The 26,768-nt window shown below is 34.4% G+C and overlaps 1 protein-coding gene across 4 annotated transcripts in view; it reads right to left on the bottom strand.

The window, feature by feature from the left end:
• Positions 1–26,768, bottom strand: part of CCDC88A (coiled-coil domain containing 88A) — a 112,326-nt gene that overhangs the window by 46,371 nt on the left and 39,187 nt on the right. For all 4 annotated transcript variants that reach the window (XM_070478450.1, XM_070478449.1, XM_070478446.1 and 1 more), the window contains exons 6-12: positions 25,636–25,719; positions 24,024–24,164; positions 18,883–19,055; positions 8,206–8,287; positions 6,082–6,240; positions 3,858–4,004; positions 2,756–2,900 (exon numbers count right to left, since the gene is read on the bottom strand). In XM_070478450.1, the coding sequence (XP_070334551.1) occupies positions 2,756–2,900; positions 3,858–4,004; positions 6,082–6,240; positions 8,206–8,287; positions 18,883–19,055; positions 24,024–24,164; positions 25,636–25,719 (931 nt within the window). The remainder of the gene's footprint in view (positions 1–2,755; positions 2,901–3,857; positions 4,005–6,081; positions 6,241–8,205; positions 8,288–18,882; positions 19,056–24,023; positions 24,165–25,635; positions 25,720–26,768) is intronic.

Genomic DNA, 26,768 nt, shown 5'->3' on the forward strand with positions numbered 1-26,768 from the left:
AGAAGGAAATGGCAACCCACTCCAGTATTCTTGCCTGGAGAATCCCATGAACAGAGGAGCCTGGCTACAGTCCATAGGGTCGCAAAGACTCAGACACAACTGAAGCGACTTAGCACACACACACATGTACATATCCACAAGCATTCTAGTGGGAAAAAAAGTACAAAATTTAGACTGAAGTAACTAGACTTTTAGTCCTAATTCCATGAGAAAGCAACTTTAACCTCAATAAATCTTAGGTTACGTGGACAAAATATAGCTACTACCCTGTGTATCTAACAGAGTCACTGTGTGACTCAAATAAATAGTATAAAGCATATTCTATGCCATACCTTCAAAGATTAAAAAAGAAAAACAGTCTGAAGGGGGAAAAAATCCTAATCTGATTCTGAGAAAGGCAAGATAGGTCACTTCAAAAAAGTCTTTCTCTAAATGAAGAATCTAGCTAATTAAGTATAAAGAGCAACATGCAGTCCATTTTGCCAATGGAAATCATCTTTCTAAGCAGCTTTTGGAATTATATTTTTTATTTTTTTTGAATTATATTTTTTAAAATAAGAAAACTCAGTTTCAACTCCTAGAAATGTTTTCCAGTAAGCCAAAAATAATTATTTTCTAATAACTGTATAACAGACTCATTAAATATTTTGAAGATATAAAAATATTAGGATTCACAAATGAAATGTGACACTTAGAATTTATTTTGAAATCCTAGATTTCAGGAAAGGAAATGAACAGAAATACAGGAGGGCATTTCTAGGTCTGTCTACTTTGTGTATGTTTGAAATCCTCCATCATAAAAACCAAACACACACACACACACACACACACACACACACAAACCACGTATCCCCACAAGTCATACGTTCTTTTTTAAAAATCAGGTAGAGTAAACTATCTCCTAGGTTTTAAGAAAGCCTCAATTCTTATTTCAAGTTTTTGTTCTAGTCAGCACACTGAGTCTTTTATTAAAAGCTGGTATCATAGATAGTCACTGACTTCATAAATTTTATTAGTTGTCCATGTCTTCTTAAGTAAAACTCATTTCAATTAAACAAGATTAGGCTACAAAACATGATATGCCTTAACAAAACTTTCAATACTATGTGCTTCAGAGAAACTTCAAGCCAGCCTACAATGAATTTAATAGAATGCATACCACACATTTTTAACATGGAAGAATGTCTGTGTTATATTTTGGATGAAATAAAGGAACCCTGATTATATATACACAGTGACGATGATATATAAAATAAATGTGTGTGTAGAAAAATTCTAGAAGCAAATTTTGTGAAATGTAAAATGCAAAAAATTATCAGTGACTTTGATTTCCTTCTTTGTATTTTTCACACTCAACAAATTTTCTAGAAAGGTCCTTGTATAGTTAAAAAAACTAATTATACTAATACTCTGTTCTATGACTCCAGCAAAACAACTGATATAATAATAATAATAAAACACTCAAATGCTATTTACAAGGTGTTCTAAAGAGCCTCATTAACAAAATCAACCCTCACAACAACCCTACCAGATAGTCCTTACTATTACTGTTACTGTCCCCACCTAACAGCTGAGAAAACTCCTAACAGTGTAATTTTAACTACTTCAGTAGTAGAAAACATTTAAATTTGAATTGTTTTCTTTGTAACTCAATTCACATGGAATACAATTAAAAAGTTCCACAAATGTTTTATGTAACACCTCTTGGCAAGTTCATTGGCTGAATATCATCACTTACTATGAAGTCAATTTACATGAGGTCCCAGAACTTGGAATTAGGTTCCCAAGTGTAAAATTAGCAAAAGCCTAATAGTAATAAATATGACAAGTCATCTGCAGAAGTTACCATTTTTTAAGCACCAGGCTGTAAGCTCTTTTAGAGCTTATGTCTACCTTATCACTATACCCTCAGAGCCCGATACAATGTTTTACACATGATAGGTGCTTAATAAGTATCTGCTGAAGGAAGAAAACAGGTATAATAATATAAATACTTGGTAACTGAGGAATTAGGGAACCAGTCTAATTCAAATAAATGTAATTGAGGTATAATTTCAATAAAGTATATCAGTATTAGCAAACTCAAAGTTTTAACACAAAAGGCCACATTGCATGTGTGTGTCCAGCTTTAATAAAGAGGACAAGTTAATGTGGAGGCAGAGACATAGAGCCAAAAGTTAAATCTTTATCTGAGGTCTTTTGTTACCTCCCAGGTATAAGTGGACTTGAGCTACATTTTTAGGTATTTTAGGTATAATCCTAAAATGGCGATGACACATATGGATGAAAGTAACCATAAAGATCCTTAAGTTGCTTTATTCTAGCTACATATTCACCAAAGAATATTCCCATTACATTCTGATGTCCTATTTAGGTTTGTCTACAGTCAAAGAACATGTTGACCAGTAAATATGACTTTTCTGTTCTATTTAATAGATGGTTATATCTCTCAAAATACATGAGTAAACTGATACCCCCGCTTCTTGGGATATTAACATGAAATAGTGCCTAAACAATGGGTCGAATATCTTACTGCACTCAAAGTTGAGCTGTAAGACAAAGAGATAAGGATCGAACCCAGGATTGTGGAAATTAATATATTCTTCTGTGAAATCCTATCTAGGGAGATATCTGGCCTTTGAGACATTTCCAGTCAAGGAAAATAAAGAACAGTATGAAAATATCCAGAAATGTAAGCATAAATACAATGTCATTTATTCATTCAATCATTTAAATAAAACAGTACCAGAAATACCTTCAGAAAGTTCACTAGTTCTGGATATTTGTTCCAGTTCCCAGCCAAGATGTAATGATTCGTCCATACTTTGCTTCTGTGCCATTTCCAAAGTCATATTTTCTTCCATTAATTCTTCAATCTTTTTTCTATCCATATCACGTTCCTTTTTTATTAGCAGAGTAGGGAGAGAAAAGAAAGCTAAGAAACAGTACAATTTCAAGCTCATATCATATTACTTTATAACTTTCAATTATCAGAAACTGTATGAGTTAAATTTTGAGTTCCTTAAAATTTTCACAATTTGAAGGTCTTGATAATAATCAATTATAATTATTACTGCTGGTCATTAAACTGATCAGCTGTCTGACCTACTTCTAAAGTGATTTCTGGGGACACTGAAAACACTTCTTCATAGTCATTATATTGTTTTAGTCACATAACAAATGACTTCTGATCCAACGCTAAATTTTAGAAATAGTTGTATTTCTACAGTCTAAAGAAATGTTTACACAATAGCTTATTAGGGTTTTCTGAAAAGAAATAGAAAATTAATAAATAACACCCCTTTGTAATAAAGGCAGAAATTTCTACTACTCCTGAACTTACATAAAATCAGGAGCATCTAATTTATTTAGTTCTCACTTTTCTGTTAAGACCTTAAGGAGTCCACAAGTCTGTTCTATACATCTGAGTCTCTTTCTCTGTTTTGCATCTGGGAGAAGGCGAGGGTGGGATGTTTCAAGAGAACAGCATCGAAACATGTATATTATCTAGGGTGAAACAGATCACCAGCCCAGACTGGGCGCATGAGACAAGTGCTCGGGCCTGGTGCACTGGGAAGACCCTGAGGGATCAGGTGGAGAGGGAGGTGGGAGGGGGGAACGGGATGGGGAATACATGTAAATCCATGGCTAATTCATTTCAATGTATGACAAAAACCACTGCAATGATGTAAAGTAATTAGCCTCCAGCTAATAAAAATAAATGGAAAAAAAAAAAAAGAAAATTAAAAAAAAAAAGACCTTAAGGACACTAGCCATCCTTATCACTACAGGGAAATCACATGAATCCTAGAATTCCTACTGAGAAGCTACGTAATGGATCTACCGTATACACTTACCATTTCCATATCATGCAGTTTAGCCTTCAGTTGTAAATTCTCTTTTTCTAATTCATGTAATTTATCAGAACGAGCTCGAGTTCCTTCTAATTGGTCTTCCAACATGGTTTTTGTTTCCAGTAAGACTTGATTGTCTTCTTTTAATTCCTATAAACATTTCAAGTAAGCTTTATTGGTCACAAATATGTTAATATGATAATTTGTAAAGTTCTGAAACACAAAAATTCTTTGTTGAAAAATAAGACATTAAGCTATCTTTATCAACAGGTCTATGCAAGAGTAAAGGTATTGAGTAACAAATATAGATCAGTTCAGTTCAGTCGCTCAGTCGTGTCCAACTCTTTGCAACTCCATGAACCGCAGCACGCTAGGCCTCCCTGTCCATCACCAACTCCTGGAGTCCACCCAAACCCATGTCCATCAAGTTGGTGATGCCATCCAACCATCTCAACCTCTGTCGTCCCCTTCTCCTCCTGCCCTCAACCTTTCCCAGCATCAGGGTCTTATTTCAAATGAGTCAGCTCTTTGCATTAGGTGGCCAAAGTACTAGAGTTTCAGCTTCAACATCAGTCCTTCCAATGAACATTCAGGACTGATCTCCTTTAGGATGGACTGGCTAGATCTCCTTGCAGTCAAGAGACTCTCAAGAGTCTTCTCCAACATCACAGTTCAAAAGCATCAATTCTTCGGTGCTCAGCTTTCTTTATAGTCCAACTCAGTTGGTTTTATTTTATTTCCCAGAATTTAAATTATTATGTAAACAGTGAAGGGATATGGGAGGGAGTTTCAAAAGGGAGGGGATATATGTATACCTATGGCTGATTCATGTTGAGGTTTGACAGAAAACAGCAAAATTCTGTAAAGCAATTATCCTTCAATAAAAAATAAATTAATTTTAAAAATTATGTAAACAAATACTCATTACTTATATTAGGATGAGTAATACTACTATAATTTCACATGAAATTGTCAGGGTATATTTAAATTCCTAAATCACAAGGATAAGGAACTCAGTATAAGTAGGCTTCTATATTTAAGATACATTAAGTGGATGAAACTGGAGCCCATTATACAGAGTGAAGTAAGCCAGAAATATAAAGATCATTACAGCATACTAACACATATATATGGAATTTAGAAAGATGGTAATGATAACCCTATATGCAAAACAGAAAAAGAGACACAGATGTACAGAACAGACTTTTGGACTCTGTGGCAGAAGGCAAGGGTGGGATGTTTCGAGAGAACAGCATGTATATTATCTATAGTGAAACAGATCACCAGCCCAGGTGGGAGGCATGAGACAAGTGCTCGGGCCTGGTGCACTGGGAAGACCCAGAGGAATCGGGTGGAGAGGGAGGTGGGAGGGGGGATCAGGATGGGGAATACATGTAACTCCATAGCTGATTCATGTCAATGTATGACAAAACCCACTGAAATGCTGTAAAGTAATTAGCCTCCAACTAATAAAAATAAATGAAAAAAAAAAAAGTATAAAAGAATTAACAAGCAGCTTATCCTTGCACTCTATTGGGTCTATTTTCTGGTAACATTCAGGCTAAGTTTTAACCTTCTCTTACAATGTTTTCACTTGATATTGTAAAACTTCTTTCTTATCCCATACTGAAACTGATGAAAATCTCTATTTACAGACAAAGAAGAAATCACTGAGAAACGAAAAAAGAATGCAAGAAGCAAAGATTTTCAAATTCTTGCTATCAAACTCAACTTTATGTAACATAGAATTGTGACCATTAAAAAAGAAAAATTTGTTTTCTTCTAACTTGTTTATATAAAGAGATAAATGGCATTGGGGAGGTGAAGGAAGAGAGAGGAGAAGAGGAAGACAGATACTGATTTTGCTTTCATTGATCCTAATTGAGTATTCTGAGTTGAGCAGTAATCAGAAGTATGCTTTGCATTCACTTCTAGGCATGGGTTTAAAATTAGGAGAGGCATATATACTTTAACTTCAAAGTCTTCCCTACCTATAATTAAACAAAGGAATGAAATAAAACCTCCAACGAATAGCGTCCGAAAATCCCTTTTTACAAGTCTAAACAATATGCTGATCTACCATAAAATAAACACCTGATGGTATTACAGTTTGCGCAATGTTTCAAGAGTTCTTTACATTTATTAAGGTGCATTTTAAATGCATTTTGAAAATATTGTAACACTTTTAAAGAAAAAATTTGTGAATTGTTTAAATTATGCAACATACCTCAACTCTTGCCTTATAAAATTCAATATCATGTAGTCTCTCTTTATATCTGCTGACTTCACTTTCAAGCTTATCAACTCTGACGGCCTTCTCCCGAAGTGCATCTAATTCATCTCGATACATTCTTGCAGAACGAGCATCCGAAAGCAAATTCATGTTCTAAATATAAACACATACTAATATTTAAAATATTACTCTCTATTTTCAAATTGATAATGCTTAGGTTGTGCAATCTGATGAATTTACAAAAAAACCCCAATGACTTCTGTACTTTAAAGTGTGAATTTTTGTGGGACGAGGAAGCTGAGTGATTAAGGTGACAGACTGCTAAAAGTGTGAATTTTCTGTTATAAATATTATACCTTAAGTAATTGTTTTAATGGGGATATATAAAGTCTTTTTTTTTTAAACCAAGAGTAAGAAGTATTTTTAAAATATACACTTCTATACAAATATAAAAACACATGCATACATACAAGTTTTTATGTATAATGTTCACTACTAAGATTGTAAAAAATATTCAGGACATTTTAAAATAAGTAAATCTCTTAACATAACTGTTTGCAATGAATTTAAGGTAAAAAGCTAACTTCAAAATACAAGATAGTAAAAATACAGATGAGGCAAACTACTACAAAAGTTGATCATTAGTTAGAGAAATGTTTCTATCCAGATATGTCACCAAAATCCTGCCGAGTTTTTTAATACTTCCACATGAATGATAACTTGCATGTAATTAGTATACGTCTCTACATCATTTGAAATAAATGTTAAAGTTTGAACTTTAAAAAGTCCTCCTGCAATCCTTTGAATAACAGTAATTGAAAGCATGATCCAGAGACACGTGTGGGTCCCTGAAAGTCTTCTGGGGAGTTCATCAGCTCAAAACTATTTTCATAATTAATAATAAGACAGTAGTTGCTGTTTTCACTCTCATCCTCTCATGAGAATACAGTGGAACTTTCCAGAGGCTACACAGATGACATGTTATTAACTTAACAGACTGAATGCAGAAACAGAAATGAGAATCTGGTAGTCTTCAATTAAGGCAGGCATTAAATAAAGAGATTTGCAAAAATATAAAAGATTACTATTATTCTAATTTTTTTGTTTTTTTGGAAAATAATGGTTATTTAGAAACCATATAATTTTTATGTTAACATGGAATGAGTTGAGTATTATTTTCAAATGAATTAATAAATATTCTTAAATTACTAGTTTAAATTTCAAATATAGTAAATTCCAGTAAAGGGAATTCACATTAAATAATCCTCATTAATTTTTAAGAGTAAAGAAGGGTCCTGAGACAAAAGAAGATTGAGAATCACTGTTTTAGATGGAACACAAACAACCCTGCTACCGAGCAGCGGGACAGCAGCCACAGCATATCTAAAGCTAAAGGCTATGATCTCTAGATTCATTCACCTAGGAAGGTCCCAGATTTATGATCCCACAAGTGAAGCAACCCTGGAATTTAAAATGGCAGGTTAGGGAAAGTAAGAAGAAAGAAATTTTCCAGCCTTATCCCAATCTTCATCATTTATGGCTTAAAGAAGACCTCTTGCACTACCTTCAAATGAAAACAAAACATTACAGAGTAATTAAAAGAAGCGAATTCTTAAACAGTCTTAGTTCATGATGAAAAAACACAAAGCTTCAGAAAAAATAAAGACATTTTAAAAAGTATAAACTCTGAACCTACATGGTAGAAAAAGTGAAAAATTAAAATGCATTCTATTCTATGGAAGTTAACATAAAGCACAATAAGAGAGCAGAGATCGAGGGAAATATACATAAGCAGCACAGTTTAGCAGTAGAGGTGTTCCAGCTGTCAAGTCCACAGAAGCCAATACATAAAAAAGGGAAACCTGGAACTGTCCTAGTCCTAAGAGGTTCCCTGGAATCTTAGCAAGGTTTGAATAGCACACTGATAGAGAAAAAAGAAAACTCCAAAGTTCTTTCCAGCTTTGATTTCTAGTTTGGCTCTGGCATTTCTGAAGACAGAAACACTGAAAAAGTCATTACATTTCATTAAACCTCAGTAAGCAGTAAAGCAAATGTTGTAAATTATAAGAAAACTCAATTTCCAATTGATCTTATATAATGAAAGTTCCAGGTACAAACCTCTTGCTGCAGCCTTTTTAGCTCTATTTCCATTTGCTCTAGTTCTTGTTTACAGTCCAACAATTGTTCAGTCTTTTCCTCCCTTAAATGGAAAAAAAATTTATTAAATAAAAAACTTTGTGCTTTGAAAACTATGATCATCTGAATATTATCATTATTAAATATCTAATTTAACATAATATTGGTCATGACCTCAAGCTGGGGAAAAAGACAAAGAAATTGGTATTAGGAATTTATATGGTTGGATGTCATCAGACTCACCCTTAAAGTTCTCCAAATGCTAATAACCTCAATGACTAATGTCCTCATAGTTCATAATGTAGTTTCTTTTTCTTCATTTCTTCTGTCATTTCCTGATTCCCATCTCCTTACTCTCTGTCTCTCTGTACAGTCACAGACAAATTAGCTAGAAGAGTTCTTAAGCAAGGCAATACTAGCTGGGTCTGAGACTTTAAGGGTCTCCAAACTATTTTCGGTATTTACAATGACCTAAAGAAAATAATGCAGTGCCACACAGATATGTAAAATCTTTGAATCTCTATTCATTTCTACCTTGAAGTCTGGACACTTCTGTATTTCTCCTAATACACTTTTTTCTTTTTACACTGTGTTCTTTCTAACTCCCATTTTCTATCTCTCCTTTAGAGCCAAGCTCCTCAAATTAAGTCTCCACTCATTGTCTCTACTATCCACCTTCTGTTCTTAAATAATAAAAAATAAATGTTCATTATGTAGAACAATCTGCTTTTGACATCTCATATGTGCTTATATTTAAGTTTTTTCACCAGAGAAAATTTTTATTGAAGTATAGCTGATACACAATGTTATATAAGCTACAAGTTACTGTGATTCACAATTTTTAAAACTTATACTCCATGAAATATTAGCTATATTCCTTGCATTGTACAATATATCCTTGTAGTTTATTTTATACATAAGTTTGTACCTTTAATCCCCTACGTCTATATTGCCCCTCTCCACTCCCTCTTCCCACCAGTAATCACCTGCTTCCTGTATCTATAAATCTGTTTTTCTTGTTACATTCACTAGTTTTATTTTTTAGATTCCACATATAATTGGCATCATACAGCATTTGTCTTTGTCTTTGACTTATTTTACCCAGGGTAACACCCTCCCAGTCCATCGATGTTGTTTTATTTATTTGGCTGTGTCGAGTCTTGGTTGCTGCACGGGGGATCTTCATTCCATCACGCAGGCTCTCCAGTTGTGGCCTGAGGGCTCTGCAGTGCACGGGCTTAGCTGCTCTGTGGCATGTGGGATCTTAGTTCCCCAACCAGGGATCAAACCTGTGTCCTCTAGATTTCAAGGTAGATTCTTAACAACTGGACCACCAGGGAAGTCCCATGTTTTTAAAATAGCAAATTTTATCCTTTTTATGACTGAGTAGCATACCATTCTCTCTCTCTCTCTCTCTATATATATATATATATACACACACATATATATATATTCTCTATACATCTTCTTAATCTAATCATCTGTTGATGGACACTTAGGTTGCTTCCATATCATGGCAAGTATAAATAATGCTACCATAAACACTGAGGTACATGCATCTTTCTGAACACCACATTAACAAACTGATGAATAAAAACCATATGATCATCTCAGTAGGTGCAGAAAAAGCTTTTTACAAAACTCAATACCTGTTTATGATTAAAAAAAAAAAAAAACTCTGCAGAAAGTGGGCACAGAGAATAATAAACTCTATATATGACAAACCCAGAACTAACATCAGACTCAACAGTGAAAAGCTGAACACATTTCCATTAAGATCAGGAACAAAAAACAATGCCCACTCCTGCCACTTTTATTCAACATAGTCCCAGCCACAGCAATTAGACAAGAAAAAAAAAAGGAATCCAAATTTGAAGGAGGAATAAAAACTGTCACTATCTGCAGATGACATACTACAGATGATGCAACTGAGCAAGACTCTGTCAGGTCCTTCCAGGTACAAATCTTTTTTGTCCCCCATTTCTTGTTTGTAAGAAATAGACTTCATTCAGCATTCTGACTCCCTGAGATTTAAAGGGCAGATTCAAACAGCTGCTACTCACAGAAGGAAGGGAATGCCAAAAACAAAGGAGGAGTAGCTGAGGAACAACAGTCCAGCAATAAAGCAGGGTACTGGTTCTTCCTCAAGGAATATATGTAACAATATCTTTGAGCTTTTCTGCAGGAACTAAGGCCTCCAACTGAGGTGGAGAATGGTGCTCGAAGAATGTGCTCAGCCTGAAGCACAGCTTCAGAGTTGGTTTTTGGACACAAGTCCGCCTTCCCTCTAGGTTGCTGGCCTCCTAAATAAAGCAACCTTTCTTTTCCAAGCAATAGTTCTCTCTAAGTATTGACTTTTGAGCATCAAACCTAAGCTCAGCAACAAAGACAGAAAATCCAAAAGATGCAACCAGAAAACTATTGTTGGAGTTCATCAACAAATTTGGTAAAGCTGAAGGATACTAAATCAACATACAGAAAAATCTGTTGCATTTCTACACACTAACAATGAACTATTAGAAGAGAAATTAAGGGAATAATCCTATTTATCTTCACATTAAAAAGAATAAGATACCAAGGAATAAATCTACCTAAACAGGCAAAGGACCTATACTCAGAAAACTATAATATGCTGATGAAAGAAACTGACAATGACACAAACAGAAGAAAAGATACACCGTGTTCTTGGATTAGAAGAATTCATACTGTTAAAATGGCCATACTATCCAAGGCAATCTACAGATTCAATGCAAACCCTATCAAAATACCAATGGCATTTTTCACAGAACTAGAACAAATAATCTTAAAACTTGTATGGAAACACAAAAGATCCAAACAGCCAAGACATTTGTGAGAAAGAAGAACAGAGATGAAGGAATCATGTGCTTCAATCATATCGTTGAGGTTGTACTACAAAGCTCCAGTCATCAAATACAGTATGGTACTGGCCTAGAAACAGACACATAGATCAGTGGAACACAATAGGAAGCCCAGAAAAAAGCCCATGCACTTAAGCTCAATTAATCTACAACAAAGGAGGCAAGAATATGTCTTTCTTCATTAAGAAAGACAGTCTCTTTAATAAGTGATAATGGAAAAACTGTGGACAGCTACATGTAACAGAATGAAATAAGAACATTCTCTAACAACATATACAAAAATAAACTCAAAATGGATTAAAGACCTAAATTCAAGACTGGAAACCATAAAACTCCCAGAAGAAAATGCAGGCAGATACTTTTTGACATAAATTGCAGCAATATTCTTTTGGGATCAGTCTTCTAAAGAGAAGGAAATAAAAGCAAAAATAAACAAACGGTATCTAATTAAACTTAAAAGTGTTTGCACAGCAAAAAGGAAAAGATAACTTACTGAAAGGGAGAAAATATTTGCAAATGATATGACTGATAAGGAGTTAATATCCAACATATATAAACAGTTCATATAACTCAATATCAAAAAAACACACAACCCAATTAAAAAATGAGCAGATCTGAGTAGACATTTTTCCCAAAGAGGATATGCAGATGACCAAAAGGCACATGAAAAGATGCTCAAAATCACTAATCATCAGGGAAATGAAAGTCAAAAACACATTAATATATCACCTTACAGGAGTCAAAGGACTGTCATCAAAAAGAACACAAATAACAAACACTGGTGAGGATGTGGAGAATAGGGAATCCTTGTACAGTCTTCGTTGGAATGTAAATTGGTATAGCTACTGTGGAAAACAGCATGGCAGTTTTTCAAAAAACTAAAATCAGAACTACCATATGACCTAGCCAATTCCACTCCTGGGTATATATCTGGGAAAAAAAAAAAAAGCAAAACACTAATTTGAAAAGACACATGCACATGCTTACTTCTGTTGTTATTATCTATTTACTCATTTATTTTCGGCTGCGCTGGGTCTCTGCTGCTGCACAGGCTTTTTTCCGCTAGCAGCCACGGGCAGGAGCTCTTCAGCTGCAGGCACTACTCTTCAGTTGAGATGCGCAAGCTCTCGTTGCAGTGGCTTCTCCTGTGAAGCACGGGCTCTAGGGCACTCGGGCTTCAGCAGTGGCAACACATGGGCTTGGGAGTTGCAGCTCCCGGGCTCTAGAGCACAGGCTCTGCGTAGTTGTGGTACATGCGCTTAGTTGCTCCACAGCATGTGGGATGCTCCTGGATCACAGACCAAACCTGTGTCTTCTGCACTGGCATGTGGATTCTTTACCAATGAGCCCCCAGGGAAGCCCTGGCTTATTTTTTTTTTTTTTTTAGAAACCCATTTTTAATGGAAGAATACTCCCATTGACAGAGGAATCATAATTTACTCATTAAATGGATTCCAATTTTCACTGTAATGAATGATGTTTTGGCAAATAAAATCATTATAAATAAAACCCTGTATATTTTAGGATAGATTTCTAAAAGTATTACATGTTTAAAGGTTCTTGATATTTACTGTCAAATTGTCCTGCAGACAGGTCACTATCAATTCATAATGCAACTAGCAGAGGATAAAAGTGACTGTATGTGAAACAATTTAACAACTGAAAAATGCCATTATTGTTCTAATTTAAATTTATTTGAATATTATGAAAGGCTAGTTTTCTTATTGTGCCATTAAAATTTCTTCTGATGAAAAGTTACTACAATTTTGTAATATATAAGATATTTCTTACAGATACTTTTTTTTTCCATTTATTTTTATTAGTTGGAGGCTAATTACTTTACAACATTGCAGTGGTTTTTGTCATACATTGAAATGAATTAGCCATGGATTTACATGTATTCCCCATCCCGGTCCCCCCTCCCACCTCCCTCTTCACCCGATCCCTCTGGGTCTTCCCAGTGCACCAGGCCCGAGCACTTGTCTCATGCATCCAACCTGGGCTGGTGATCTGTTTCATCCTAGATAATATACATGTTTCGATGCTGTTCTCTTGGAACATCCCACCCTCGCCTTCTCCCCCAGAGTCCACAAGTCTGTTCTATACATCTGAGTCTCTTTTTCTGTTTTGCATATAGGGTTATCGTTACCATCTTTCTAAATTCCATATATATGTGTTAGTATACTCTTACAGATACTTCTTTGCAAAAAGCTAAATGCCTTTTTTTGAGGGTGGGGGACTGCACCTCATGGCCTGTGGGATCTTAGTTCCCTGAACAGAGACTGAACCCAGGCCCTAAGGAGTGAAAGCGTGGAGTCCTAACCACTGGACTGGCAGGAAATTCCCTGTTAAATGCTTTTTTAAAAATTAAAAACAATTTTTTTATTGTGGTGACATATATATATATGTAACATAAAATTGAAATTTTAACCATTTTAAAATGGTTAATTTTAAATGTACATTTCAGAAGTACTAATTACATTTATAATGTTAAACTATCACCACTACATACTCCCAAAACTTTTTCGTCACCCTGTTGAGAAATTTTACACTCTTTAAGCAATAACTCTCCAATTTATTTTCTATCTCTCTCAATTTGCCCATAAAAGATATTTAAGTGTAATTATTAAAATTTATCCTTTTATCTGGCTTATCTCACTTAGCAAGCTGAGATGGCTCATCTCATGGCTCATTCCATGGCTCATTCATGTTGCAGCAGCATATGAAAATTTCATTTTTTATGGTTGAATAATAATCCACTGTGTGCCCACAAGCACATTTGTTCACGGCCATCGGGTTGTTTCTACTCTTTAGCTGTTGAGAATAACGCTTCAGTGAACAATGGCATGCCAGTATATGTTTGAGTTCCTGTTTTCAATTTTAGTGGGATATACATATGTGTGGAACTGCTAGATTATATAAAAATTCTATATTTAACTTTTTGAGGAATATTCTAACACTTTTAATACACTTATTTTTTTCTGTATGTTTACATATTTAATATTTTTTAAATACAAACAGAGCAACCACTTTTGTGCAAAATTCTTCCCCACCAAGAGTATATTAACACATACTCATCTAAACTCGGAGAAGGCAATGGCACCCCACTCCAGTACTCTTGCCTGGAAAATCCCATGGACGGAGGAGCCTGGTGGCCTGCAGTCCATGGGGTCGCTAAGAGTCGGACACAACTGAGCGACTTCACTTTCACTTTTCAGTTTCATGCATTGGAGAAAGAAATGGCAACCCACTCCAGTGTTCTTGCCTGGAGAATCCCAGGGACGGGGGAGCCTGGTGGGCTGCTGTCTATGGGGTCACACAGAGTTGGACACGACTGAAGTGACTTAGCAGCAGCAGCAGCATCTAGACTAGTTTCTTCATCATGATTTTGTTTTTTTTACATTTAGCTCTTTAATCCACTTGAAATTCACTTTGGCGTATGTGAAGTATGAATTTAATTACTGGAATTTCCGAAAGAGTTACCCAGGAGGATCTACACTTACTGACAAAATAATCCCTTTTTGCACCCATTTGACCATTCTATCTACAGTGATGAGGCTTCCATTCACATCTTCCCACTGACACTATTTATCACAGTCAGTCAGTCACTTATTGCCGAATCCAACACATTATTTTCAGATCTTTGAGAAACTTAATGTAGTTCATGCCACTCTTCTTAATATGCTTCTCCTTTGGTTTCCATGACTCTACACTCTTAGGATTTTCTAGCTCTCAATATATTAATTCTCTGATTCTTTTGCTGATCTCGTGTTTTGTGCCTATCTTTTGGCTAACAATTATCAAGTTCTCATTATCTGTGCCACACACTTGTGCTATGCATTTTACACTCTGCCAAGCATTTAATCCTCACAAGAACTCTAATGAAGTAGTAGCTCATGACTGCAGCTTACATTTGTTGACCGCTTATGTAATACACACTGTTTACTTACATATTTACCTCACACAACAACCCTACAAGCAAGCACTAATATTATTCCCATTTAACAGTCTAGGAAACTGAATAGCCTTAGAGTTTCAGTAACTTGGCCACAGTCACTCAGTTAGGAAGTGTTGAGAGTCAGGATTCACATTTTAGATTGCCTCTAAAGCTCATGCACTTAATTATTTGCTCTACCTGTCATTTTGTATATGAAGAAACTGAGTAATGTGGGTAATAAATGGTGGCACATCTACCTTTAACCACCTAAACACCTTTCTAATCTTTGTATTCTTCAGATTATATCCTTCACATTCTTCATGCTCATGGGCAGTCTGATCCATTCCAAAGGTTTCATTTACGACTTACATGCTGCTGCATATATTATTATTCTGCATGAGTATATAATGATCCGAAATCTCTACTCTGCATCATGGGCCAGATAGTCAACTATCCAATTGATCATCGCCACAGAAATATTTCAAAGGCACCTCAAACGAAATATGTCAAAACTAAACTTGTCTTTTACCTTAATAGTATTCCTCTCTTATGTTCCCTGTCTGAACGAACGGCATCACCATCCAGACAGACACTACTTCTAGGAAACTAGGAATTATTCTGAAGACCCTACTTTCTTCCTTAACATCTCCCCTTCAACCTCATCATTAAAACCCTGGATCAGGCCTACACCACTTCTTGCCTGGACTGTCCTTCAATCTATCTTTACAATGACACCAGAACTTATTTTTCCAATTTGAATACTCACTAAAGGTCAGCTACTAGGTTGATACCTCTTTATTAAAACAGAAATCTGTTTTTAAACTGCTCTCCTATACAAAATAAAAATCTTCAGTTGGCCTCCACTGTTTAATATTCAAATTTCTCAGCATTGCATACATGACATTCTACTTATCCACTCCATCATTTTCAACTTCATTTCCCCATGTCCCTCTTTATGTTCTATTGCTGCTGTTTCTTCTGCTTATAATACCCATCTGAGCCTTAACTTACTTAATTGCCTAACATCAGGTGAAATATTACTATCTCTATGAACTCTTCCTGACACCACTCCCTTTTCTTCCCCAAGTCAAAAGTGAATAAAATTCACTTACTCTCAACTGTGGGGGTACAAAGATTTCTAACACACCTCCAGTTTTCATGTAATTTCATGACGGACAGGGAGGTCTGGTGTGTTGTGGTCCATGGGGTCGCAAAGAGTCGGACATGACTGAGTGACTGAACTGAACTGATCAAAAGTTTGTCTCAAAATTCAACTTAAAAATGGTCAAAGGAACTGAATAAACATTTCTCCGAAGAAGATATACAAATGGCCAGTAAGCACATGAAAAGAGACTCAACATTATTAGTCATGACAGAAATGCAAGTCAAATCTATAGTTCTAATAAAAGGGTGTATAAGAACAGGTATTGCTGAGGATGCAGAGACACTAGAGGCCTCATACTATGCTGGTGGTGATGTAAAATGGTACAGCCCAGTTTGACAGTTCCTCAAAAGGTTAAACACAGAGTTACTATATGACCCAGAATTTCCACAATTCAGTAAATACCCAAGAGAAATGAAAATATATTTCTATACAAAAATACACACATGAATGTTCATAGGAGCATTATTTAAATAGCCAAAAAGTAAAATAAATAAATAGCCAAAAAGTAGAACACAATCCAAACGTCCATCAACTCATAAATGAGCATCAAAATGTAGAATGTCCATAAAAGAGAGTATTATTCAACCATCAAAAAGAACGAAGTACTGCTGTATGGTACAACATGCACGAATCTTGACAACATTATGGTAAGTGAAAGAAGCCAGAAATAAAAGGTCACATAATGTATGATTCCATTTATATATATGAAATGTCTAGAATACACAAATCTATAGAAATAGGAAGTATATTAGTGGTTTTGAGGAGCCAAAGACCAAAGGTGATGCAGTGACTGTTGACGGGTATGCAGTTTCTTTCTGGGGTGATGAAAATGTCTTCATATTAGATGGCATGGGATGATTGCAAAACTCTAAGAATAAACTAAAAATCACTGAATTGCACACTTTAAAAGGTTCGATTTTCTGATATATGAATTATATTTCAATAAAACCTTTTTTTTCCCTAAAAAAAAAAATTTTGCGTGAGAGAAAAACTCTTTGGAACCATGGGATCCATGGAGACAAAGAGAATTATTAAAGGAAGCATTTGATAGTGTTAACTATTGCATAAAAGTGAAATTTATAAGGAATTACTTCCTGCATCCAAACTGCAAATTACACTTTTACTCTGTATGTCAATAAATTGAAAGCAATTATATCATGATGTACCACCCACAAGTATGCTATCAGTCTGCATGTTCTTATTACAATTATTTATTTCCATTAGGTATAAGGCAACCTAAACTATTTTTATCTATCTAGTCATTCCACACTTCCATCACTTTGGTAAAGATCTATCCCAACAAAAAACACTTAAAACAGATGTTAACAGAAGAAACCCATGAAGGAACACATTTTCAAAGGACAACAAAAGATATAGATAGTATTTGATGTAATGTTAGTTACTGAGAAAACTTGCTATGTCTGGCATATTTATTTATTCATTAAAAATATTCATTTATATTTTCCAGTCAGCATTAAGACCAAATTTTACTAATCTCTTTAAGTTGTCTGGAATTTTAATAACACTATGCTCAAGTAAATTTTATTTTAAAATCAAATTCTAATATAGTGCAAAATGTTAAATGAATTCACAGCCATCACTGCAGTTCTAATTGCATGCTTTATCTAAAGACTGAAGAAGATTGTGCTAAATTATATGGAACGAACTAGTGTTCACTGTTTAGGCTATCCATTAACTGCCAGTCAAACTAATAACAGCAATCTCTTCCCTAATTTTCATGGTGCAGCTGTTTATAGAATATCTTGGGCGTATTCACTTCAACAGATACATAATACTGCAGACATTCACAATGAAAGCTGTATTTTCTTGTTTTCAAATTTTCCTATGGACTGTATATTTTTTCTACCTTGCACATTCAACCACTTTCTTAAAACTAACTGCTTTAAACAATCAATAAATAAACTTAATTGCTATATGGTGGTTTTAAATTTAAAATCTATACCCCAAAGCCTAAATTCCAAGAAAACAACCCCCCCCAAAAAAGGGGGGAAAAAAGGAAAGAAAAAGCCTATAACACACAACTTCTTTGTTTTTTAAAGTGCAATATAAAAAAATCTCCAGCAGAGACTGGTTGTGTCTTTACAAGTTATTCACCAATGTGACATTTATATTGATTTTCCTGTAATGGTTTTTGAAAGTTAAATAAATATTAATTTTATCAGCACTAACCAATCTGAATATTTACCATTTTTAAGTATATGACTCAGGCATTTCAATTACTCCATGCAGAAGATACACAAAATTATTTTTCTGTAATACTGTACACCAAAATTCATTTTACATTAATTTTAAAAAAGCTAAACTTAACAATCTGTATCAGTGGTTGTCAGTATTTTGGATTTCATGGAATGAAAAAATAAAAAAATTAAGCAGACCTCAGTTTGCCAAGGAAAAACATTATTTTATAAAAGAAAGGACATCCTAACACTAGAAGAATAGGAAGTACACAGATACAGGATAAAGGGCATCCTTTAAGTTGATAAGACTTAGCATTAAGAAAACTTTATGATAGTGTCTTCATTTTGACAAATGCTGAAAACTGACACAGCCTAGCAATTGGGAACCACGCATCTATATTTCATAAGCCTAAAAACACTGCATTTAGGTCACTTTTGCAACCATATAAATTCAATGAGCCTTGAAAAGCAGCAACTTACAATTCCTGCCTAAGCCTTCTTATCTTGGCCTTAGCATCTGCCAGCTCCACTGACAGATGTTGTCGACTTTCTGTTCGCTTCATGCCTGGAGAACCACAAGGTGACTGTGCAGATGAAGAGGCATGGGGTAGAAAATGAAGACCATCCCGCTCTTCGGAGAGTTCTACAATAGTCTAAGGAAACAGAAATCACAGAAGCACTTTTAGTATTTTACGTATCAGAGAATCAAATATACAACACTAGTCACTAAGTCTAAGTATTATACCACAATATCAGAAAGAATCCATTGCTCAAAAATGTCTTATTTATTTAATATCTTTATCACTAATGGTGAACTTTTTGTTTTTTTACTGCCACACAGCATGTGGGATCTTAGTTCCCCAACCAGGGATCAAACCCACACCCCTTGCATGGTGATTTAAAGACAGCACCGCCAGGTAAGTCCCTTAACTTTGACAGATTTAGCTGTCATTTTTTTAAAAATTTCATTCAACAGTACATGGTTGAGTTATTTAGTAGATAACACAAGAACAAGACAATATTTTTTTCCTTTCCCATTGTTTTAACAAAAATTAATAAATTGTGGTAAAATACATAGAACAAATAGCAACTGTTGGAAAGGCATAGAAGATTTGTTGACACAGTAAAGGAATTAAGATTAGTATGTCTGTAACTGTTCTGTCCAACACAGTAACCAATAGCACAAGAGGCTAATTTCAAGTTTAAAAAATTAAAAATAACAGTTCCTTAGCCTCCTTTACTAGAGTATTACTCCTATATCACCATTCGTATGCCTGAACCTCCAATCACTCAACTCTCCCCTTCTGCCCAGTCAAATGGATTATTCTTGACTATCCTAGAGTTCCTACTTGGCCTGAAACTGCAATTAGCCTGTTAAATGTCACCCTTACTTTCTAATTTAACACTACTATGTCATTCTTTGACTATGGTTCATTCACTCTTCGGGAAAAAACAAAAGGAAACAAATATTTATAGAACTCCTAGCTAGAGAATTTTCCAACAAGATCCCATCCAATACTATAATTGGCAATAAAGGCTTTAATCTATTTTATACATAAAGAAACTGAGGCACATATAGATTAAATAACTTAAAGTCACACACGAATATAACACAAATTAAAGTCTGACTTAAAATGCCATGTCATTTCCCTTACCTACCATCAATTTTTCTATTCCTGTTCTAAGGTGATAAAGAACTCTAAAAAATACAAAACAAATAAAATACAGCCCTACTACAGAAGTTGTCATCCACTTTTAAATAAGCTCTTTCCAATGCCCATCAATTCTTTCACTGAAAATCTTGATGATTTCCTGGCAAAATTTTCCCATAAAGGCAGATGTAAATATATTCCCTTTCCTCTACATAAGCCCCCAACTACAAACTGCTATCATGATTTCCAACAAATGAACTCTCCTTCAATTTGTCAAAGAAACAGAACTACCTGCAATAAATTCCTCCATTTTTATGTATCTCTTATTCCCAAAACATATTCCTTACTTCTATAACATTTTCAGTTTCTCTCTTCCTATTGCTTTTTTCTCCTTGTTCTTCAAAGACATACAAGTTTCTACTATCTGGGGGTGGGGGAGAATCACATTTTCCCCTTTCTTATCCTTCTATTTCTCCCTCAATGTTACATTTTGAAGGATGGCTTTCTCACTGACACTACTTCATCTTGTCTATCTACTTAGTATGTCCAGTCCAACTCCACTGTCTCTGTGAACAGCGTTACTAATTTCCACAGCAGCCCAAGCTCAAACTTCACGAGTTAGCTTTTATTTGCCTCTTTTCTTACTGTCTCAATTATCTTTAATATTGCCTTGTAACATCTCTTGTCTTTAACAAAAGCACCTGCATACATGTGTGTGTGCCTGTGCTCAGTCATGTCTGATTCTTTATGACTCTTTGGACTGTAGCTTGCTAGGCTCCTCTGTTCATGGGATTTTTCAGTCAAGAATACTGGAGTGGGTTGCCATTTCCTCCTCCAGGGGATCTTTCTGACCCAGTGACTGAACTTGCGTCTCCTGTGTCTCCAGCATTTGCAGGCAAATTCTTTACCTGTGAACCATCAGTACCTGCATATAGTATTACTAAATATCTGTTTCACACACAAACTAGAACTTAATTACATGCCATCTTATTTTTCATTTACAATGTGCTTTATGAAAATAAATCAGATACAACCTTCCTTATACTTCCTTTGTACCCCTGATGTTATCCAGCATAGTAGTGAACACAAAAAGCTGCTCAAAAATATTTAACTGAATTATTCACAAAACAGAAAACTCAAGAAAAGTACTGAAGATACATATTACATTTGAAATTAGCAGGTGGTAAACTTAAAGTATATCAACAATTTCCAGTTGTAAACAAACAGCACAAAAGATCTATGGATGCAAAATATTTTTTAAAAAGAAAGAAACCATGGGGAGGGAGATCGAAGGGGGATTCAAGATGGGGAACACATGTAAACCCATGGCTGATTCATATCAATGTATGGCAAAAACCACTACAATATTGTAAAGTAATTAGCCTCCAACTAAAATAAACAGAGTAAAAAAATAAAATAAAAAGAAAGAAACCTAGTATTAAGAATTAAGAGAGTACCCAGAGGTACTTTCCATTTTGCCTTTTCTCTAATAATGGTAGTTTCTTGAGCTCAAGAACTCCAAACATTTTCAAAAAGTCTGATAGGAAATGTTATTAAGGCATACTTTTAATTTCTGAAAAGCTTTCTCTGATCATTCCAATCTTAGGTATTCCACTATCAGTTGCAAGTAAATCTTTCTTCTTCGAATTCCTATAGTACAGCATTTCAGAGAAGGAAATGGCAACCCACTCTAGAATTCTTGCCTGGAGAATTCAATGGACAGAGAAGCCTGACGGGATACAGTCCATGGGGTCGAAAAGAGTTGGACACAACTGAGCAACTAACTCACAAATATAATACAACATTTAGATACATGTCTCTTTTTTTGGTACTTGTCACCAACTTTTATTACAGTTAACTCACTTATTAAAATAATTTCCCTATTAGATTGTAACCATCTTTGGTTCTTTGAAAGTCTGTTGCTCTCACATACTCTAGTAAAAGTTCTTACAAAAAGCAGATATTTATCAATATATGTTGAAGAATGAACATATGATACAACAAGGCTAAAAATTCCAGGTGACAATAATTTCAGAATTCATCATTAAGGAAAAGTTTCACAGCAGAGATTTAGGCAAAGGTATTATAAAGGTTAGGATCACAAGTGTTGGAGTTAGAATGGGCAAGTCACCTAACTTCTCTGAACTTTAGAATCTTCATCTATAAAATGAGTTTATTGTGCAGATGTACTAAAATTAAGTACACAATAAATTTAAAAACAAGGCTTGGCCTAAACAGTGACAATAAATATTTAGTTTTTAGTAAAAGGAGAACATCCTGCTGGAATTTAGTAAAAGATCCTGGCCTGGGAAGATCCTGCTGGAGAACATGCTACCCACTCCAGTGTTCTTGGGCTTCCCTGGAGGCTCAGATGGTAAAGAATCCGCCTGCAATGCAGGTGACCCAGGTTCAAACCCTGGGTTGGGAATATCCCTTGGAGAAGGGAACAGCTACCCACTCCAGTATTCTGGTCTGGAGAATTCCATGGACAGAGGAGCCTGGCAGGCTACAGTCCATAAAATTACAGAGTCTGACATGACTGAGCCACTTTTACTTTCAAAAGGAGATGACTGAAGGAAGAGATTCTTGTTTCATAGCATTAAGAAAAAAAAAAAAGTATAATTAAAAACAATGTGACCAAATTATACTTTCTAGATCAAAGTGAAACAATGATGACAAAAGATCAATAAAAACAGAGAAAAGGGCTCTCTGTTCTGACAAGGGGAAGCACCCCCTGTGGATAGCCTCTGGCTGCCCAATTCTGGCCATGCCAACAAATGGAGGATTTGAGTGCTAGGATACCCACTTGAACTCCCAGTGTGAGTACTACTGCCCGCCAGGATACATACTTGAAAGTGTTTTTACTAAAACAGTAAAAAGATACTAATATAAAAATGTAGATACAGCATATGGTTCAAGACTGACTGAAAATGAAGTGATCTGAGTATCTCAGGGTAGGTTTCATATATACTAGGAATGTTTTGAAACTCATTCTTTTCTTCCTTTGGTCTCACTGTTTTAAATTTTTAAAAAATTTAGCTGTTGCTTTAAAAAACATTTCTTTATTTCCTATATGTTCTTCTCTTTTAAAACCATAAGAAAAGCTAAAAATTCCCATCAGAAATGAATATATTTTATAGAGCAATGAGAAAGCTTTTTATTCCAAAAACATCTCTAGAAATTTCTCCTATATAGTCTTTCATTAGTCCCAAGACTAATCAAATTCTCCATAAATAAACTCAAATCTGTCTCTCTCATGTAAATTGAACAACTGATCGAAGTTTCACAATCTCCAGAATGACACAGTATTTTGGTCTGCTATTAAGAAAATATTACTCACCACCACATGCACTAACGTCTAGACTTCTCTAAAAATTATAAACTGCTCTCAAAGAATGCAACCAAAAAGTCTGGTGCAATTTTACTCCTTTTAAAAGCAAAGTGCTTTCTTAAAAGAGCTTATAATAATTCTTTTTTAAAAATCACACCTCATTATACTGCTACAAAAATTTGAGACCTTTTGTGGGACATTTTATTCAGAACACCTGTTATTCTCCTTTTATTAACACATTTTTTACAGTCTCAAAATGTGGCAATGAAACTGCAAAATTAACCTTAATCAAATTCTTAAACCTTGAAAAAGCAATGGTTTTTCCACTTACATCAATGATATTTTTAGTTTTATACTGTTGCCAGAACTCTGGTTTTATACTTGTTGCCAGAACTATAGGGATGAGTTTTTTAAAAAACACAGAACAAAATCAGAGTAATTTAAAAGGAAGGGGAAAAGAAAATCAAATTGCAATATGTTTACTTTGGGGCTCTTATGCATCCTTTCTGGTTCCTGTGTTACACAAAACACATAGTACCATATTAACTGTCCCTAAGAAACAAACTATCAATTCTCAAAACTCTCTTAAGTTTTTTGGAAAGGAAATTTTCATAATATACTAAAAGAAATTTACAAACCTCTGAATGTTCATCTCTCTCATCTATAAGCCTTTTTAGATGCAATACCATATTTTTCAAGAGTGGTTCTATTTCCTCCTGAGACATATCAGTCACTTCCATCCATTGTAGATCAAACACATTTTCCTGATTATGGGTTACCTTTAGAAAGAAACCAAAATAAATAAATAGCTAGTATTTAAAAATAAATTTTAGTGCATTAAGTTAAATATTATGTATTCCATATAATAAAAATATGAAAAGTAAATATGTCTAAAGAACATTTGAAATTAATGAATGCTGAAAAAGCTTCTACTAAAAATTATTTTCGCTAAATATAATCTAAATGAATTTATTTTTATCTTCTAACTAAAAAATAAGATTTAATTCAAGGCATTCCTAAGGAAAGGTAATACTGTTATTTCTGACAACTGCTTTAATAGAATCAATTGATCATTTCCTTAGATAAGACTAAATTAATTGTAACTGAAATCAAAAGCAAAAGTTTTTTCTAATCCCATTGCACTTTCATTCTCGAAAAGCAAAGTTTTTACAGATTCTGAGGTGACACTATCACAGCACCTTAGGAGAAAAGGACTCCTAATAAAAATTTGCAAAAGAATGGAGAAGTTATATAAGTGAAATACTTATTTCTCGTTTTCCATTTCTCACTGTGATTCTGATATTTTGCTTTAACTTTCACAATAAACAGAAAAATAACACTTTCAAGAATGGTGGCAAATTCAGTAACTTAAGATTTATTAAAAATAAAATATAAATCACAAAGCTAATGGAAACATACATATAAGTGGAAACTACCAACAAAACTCTATCTTGTTGCATACTAATATGCCTACTGTTGACAATATTACTGACAAGAAAGCAGAGCTCTATGAACATTAACTAACAGAAAAGATGACATATGGAACACAAAGTGATTTAAATAGAGAATATTTAAATACAGCTCTTCCCCCTTCCGTTTCCTTAGTTCTCTCCAATCACTGTGTAAAATTTAACACACTGTAGTTCTAAAAACTAATAAGTACACAAGATTAAAAGCCCAAGACTAGACAGATGCAGAAATGGCAGCTTTTAAAAAAAACTTAACAAATATTAACTTCAATTATTTGACATTGCACATTTTGCCCTATATTTAGGTTTTACATGGATGTTACAAATCACTAATGTATTTATAATTCAAGCAATGTCTTCAACAGACATTCTGCTGTGCCCATTCATTAAAACAAAATCACTGGAGTGACATAATACATTACCTTAGCTCACTTTAATTTGAATTACAGGCAGTGATCCACTTTATGCTGTTTCCATTCACTATATCATGCATGCTATGCTAACAAAGAAATATACATTCCTCAGATAGCACTTTCTGCTTATATCCCTATGGATAAAGTCAACAGTACATCTGTAGTCAGCACTGTGACATTACAGATGATTCACTTAAGAAGCTATGTCTAAAGAAAAGAGGACGATTTGCCTAAAAGCAGAGTGCATCTATATTTAACTTTTATTTATTCTTGCTTAAGTTATGACTTTAAGTATTTGGGGAGATATACAAATATAATGTATGACGAGTTTCATAAAAAACACATAAACATTTTATACAGATTATTACCTCTTGAATATGTGCGGCAACTGCTGCTTTCGTATCAAAATCTAAACCTTGAATTCTTTCAATAAATTCTTCTTTTTTCTGGCACTAAGGGAAATGAATAGAACAATCACTCATACTTTATAGGGTATAGTTGTTAATATGTTGTAAATAAGTAAAAACTCATTAGGCTAAAAAGCTTGGCTATAATTAGGGTTTAAACAGCACAATGAGGGTTTTGTTTTGCATTTAAATGATCCCTCTAATATACTCACCTAATAAAAAGATTAAAATTTAGAAATATTTATTTAAAAAGTAAGATACTGAAAATTCATATTACTTGTATGCTGAAAAGTTCTAAAGCAGGTAATCATTACACAATTCATGTGAGGTCAGTACAATATTATTATGCTAACTTTACAAACAGAGAAGTAAAGAATCAAGAACTTGTTTCAGGGAGGATAAGTTACTTGCCAAAAAACACAGTGAGTCAGTGGCAGAATTCGGAATATAGCCAAAATGCTCAGTCAGTCTTTGGCTGTCATCAAACAACACAGCCTTTCTTCTTGGAAAAAAAAATTCTAAGCAATTTTTACTTCAAGCTTACAATTCATTCTCACATCTTTATCCTATCAATCTCAATGAAAGAAATCTCTTTTTGTGGCCCAGTTCAACACATATAAGATAATACAATAAATATTTGATTTGTTTCTAACACAAAGTTACCATGGGCAAAATTTAAGAATGTATATACAAGTACACATATAGCAAGTGGAATAAAGGCAGCAATTCTTCATTGTGTACATTAAAAAAAACTTGATATAAACTAAAAATGTTACAATGCAAACCTTATCTTTTCCTTTCCAGTCAGTACTGAATAAGAGCTTAACATGCATCTTACTGTTTTACTCTGTCTTCCCCCTACATCTCTTATACTGCAATCCAACTGCTTGTATAACTGTATTTTTACAGCTATCAAATGAGAAGTGCATACAAAATAGACAGCACTGCCTTACTAGCTTAGTTGCATCTTTTGGGCCAATTACTGAACTCCTAGTGAAGGCACTAAACTCAAAAAAGAAAAATTGGATCTTTGGTCAATAAGAAACTTAGTAAGGTTATGATTTATACTCTACATTATAATATTCTATTTCTAC

Source organism: Odocoileus virginianus, chromosome 2 (genome assembly GCF_023699985.2).
Source record: "Odocoileus virginianus isolate 20LAN1187 ecotype Illinois chromosome 2, Ovbor_1.2, whole genome shotgun sequence".
Taxonomy (NCBI): domain Eukaryota; kingdom Metazoa; phylum Chordata; class Mammalia; order Artiodactyla; family Cervidae; genus Odocoileus; species Odocoileus virginianus.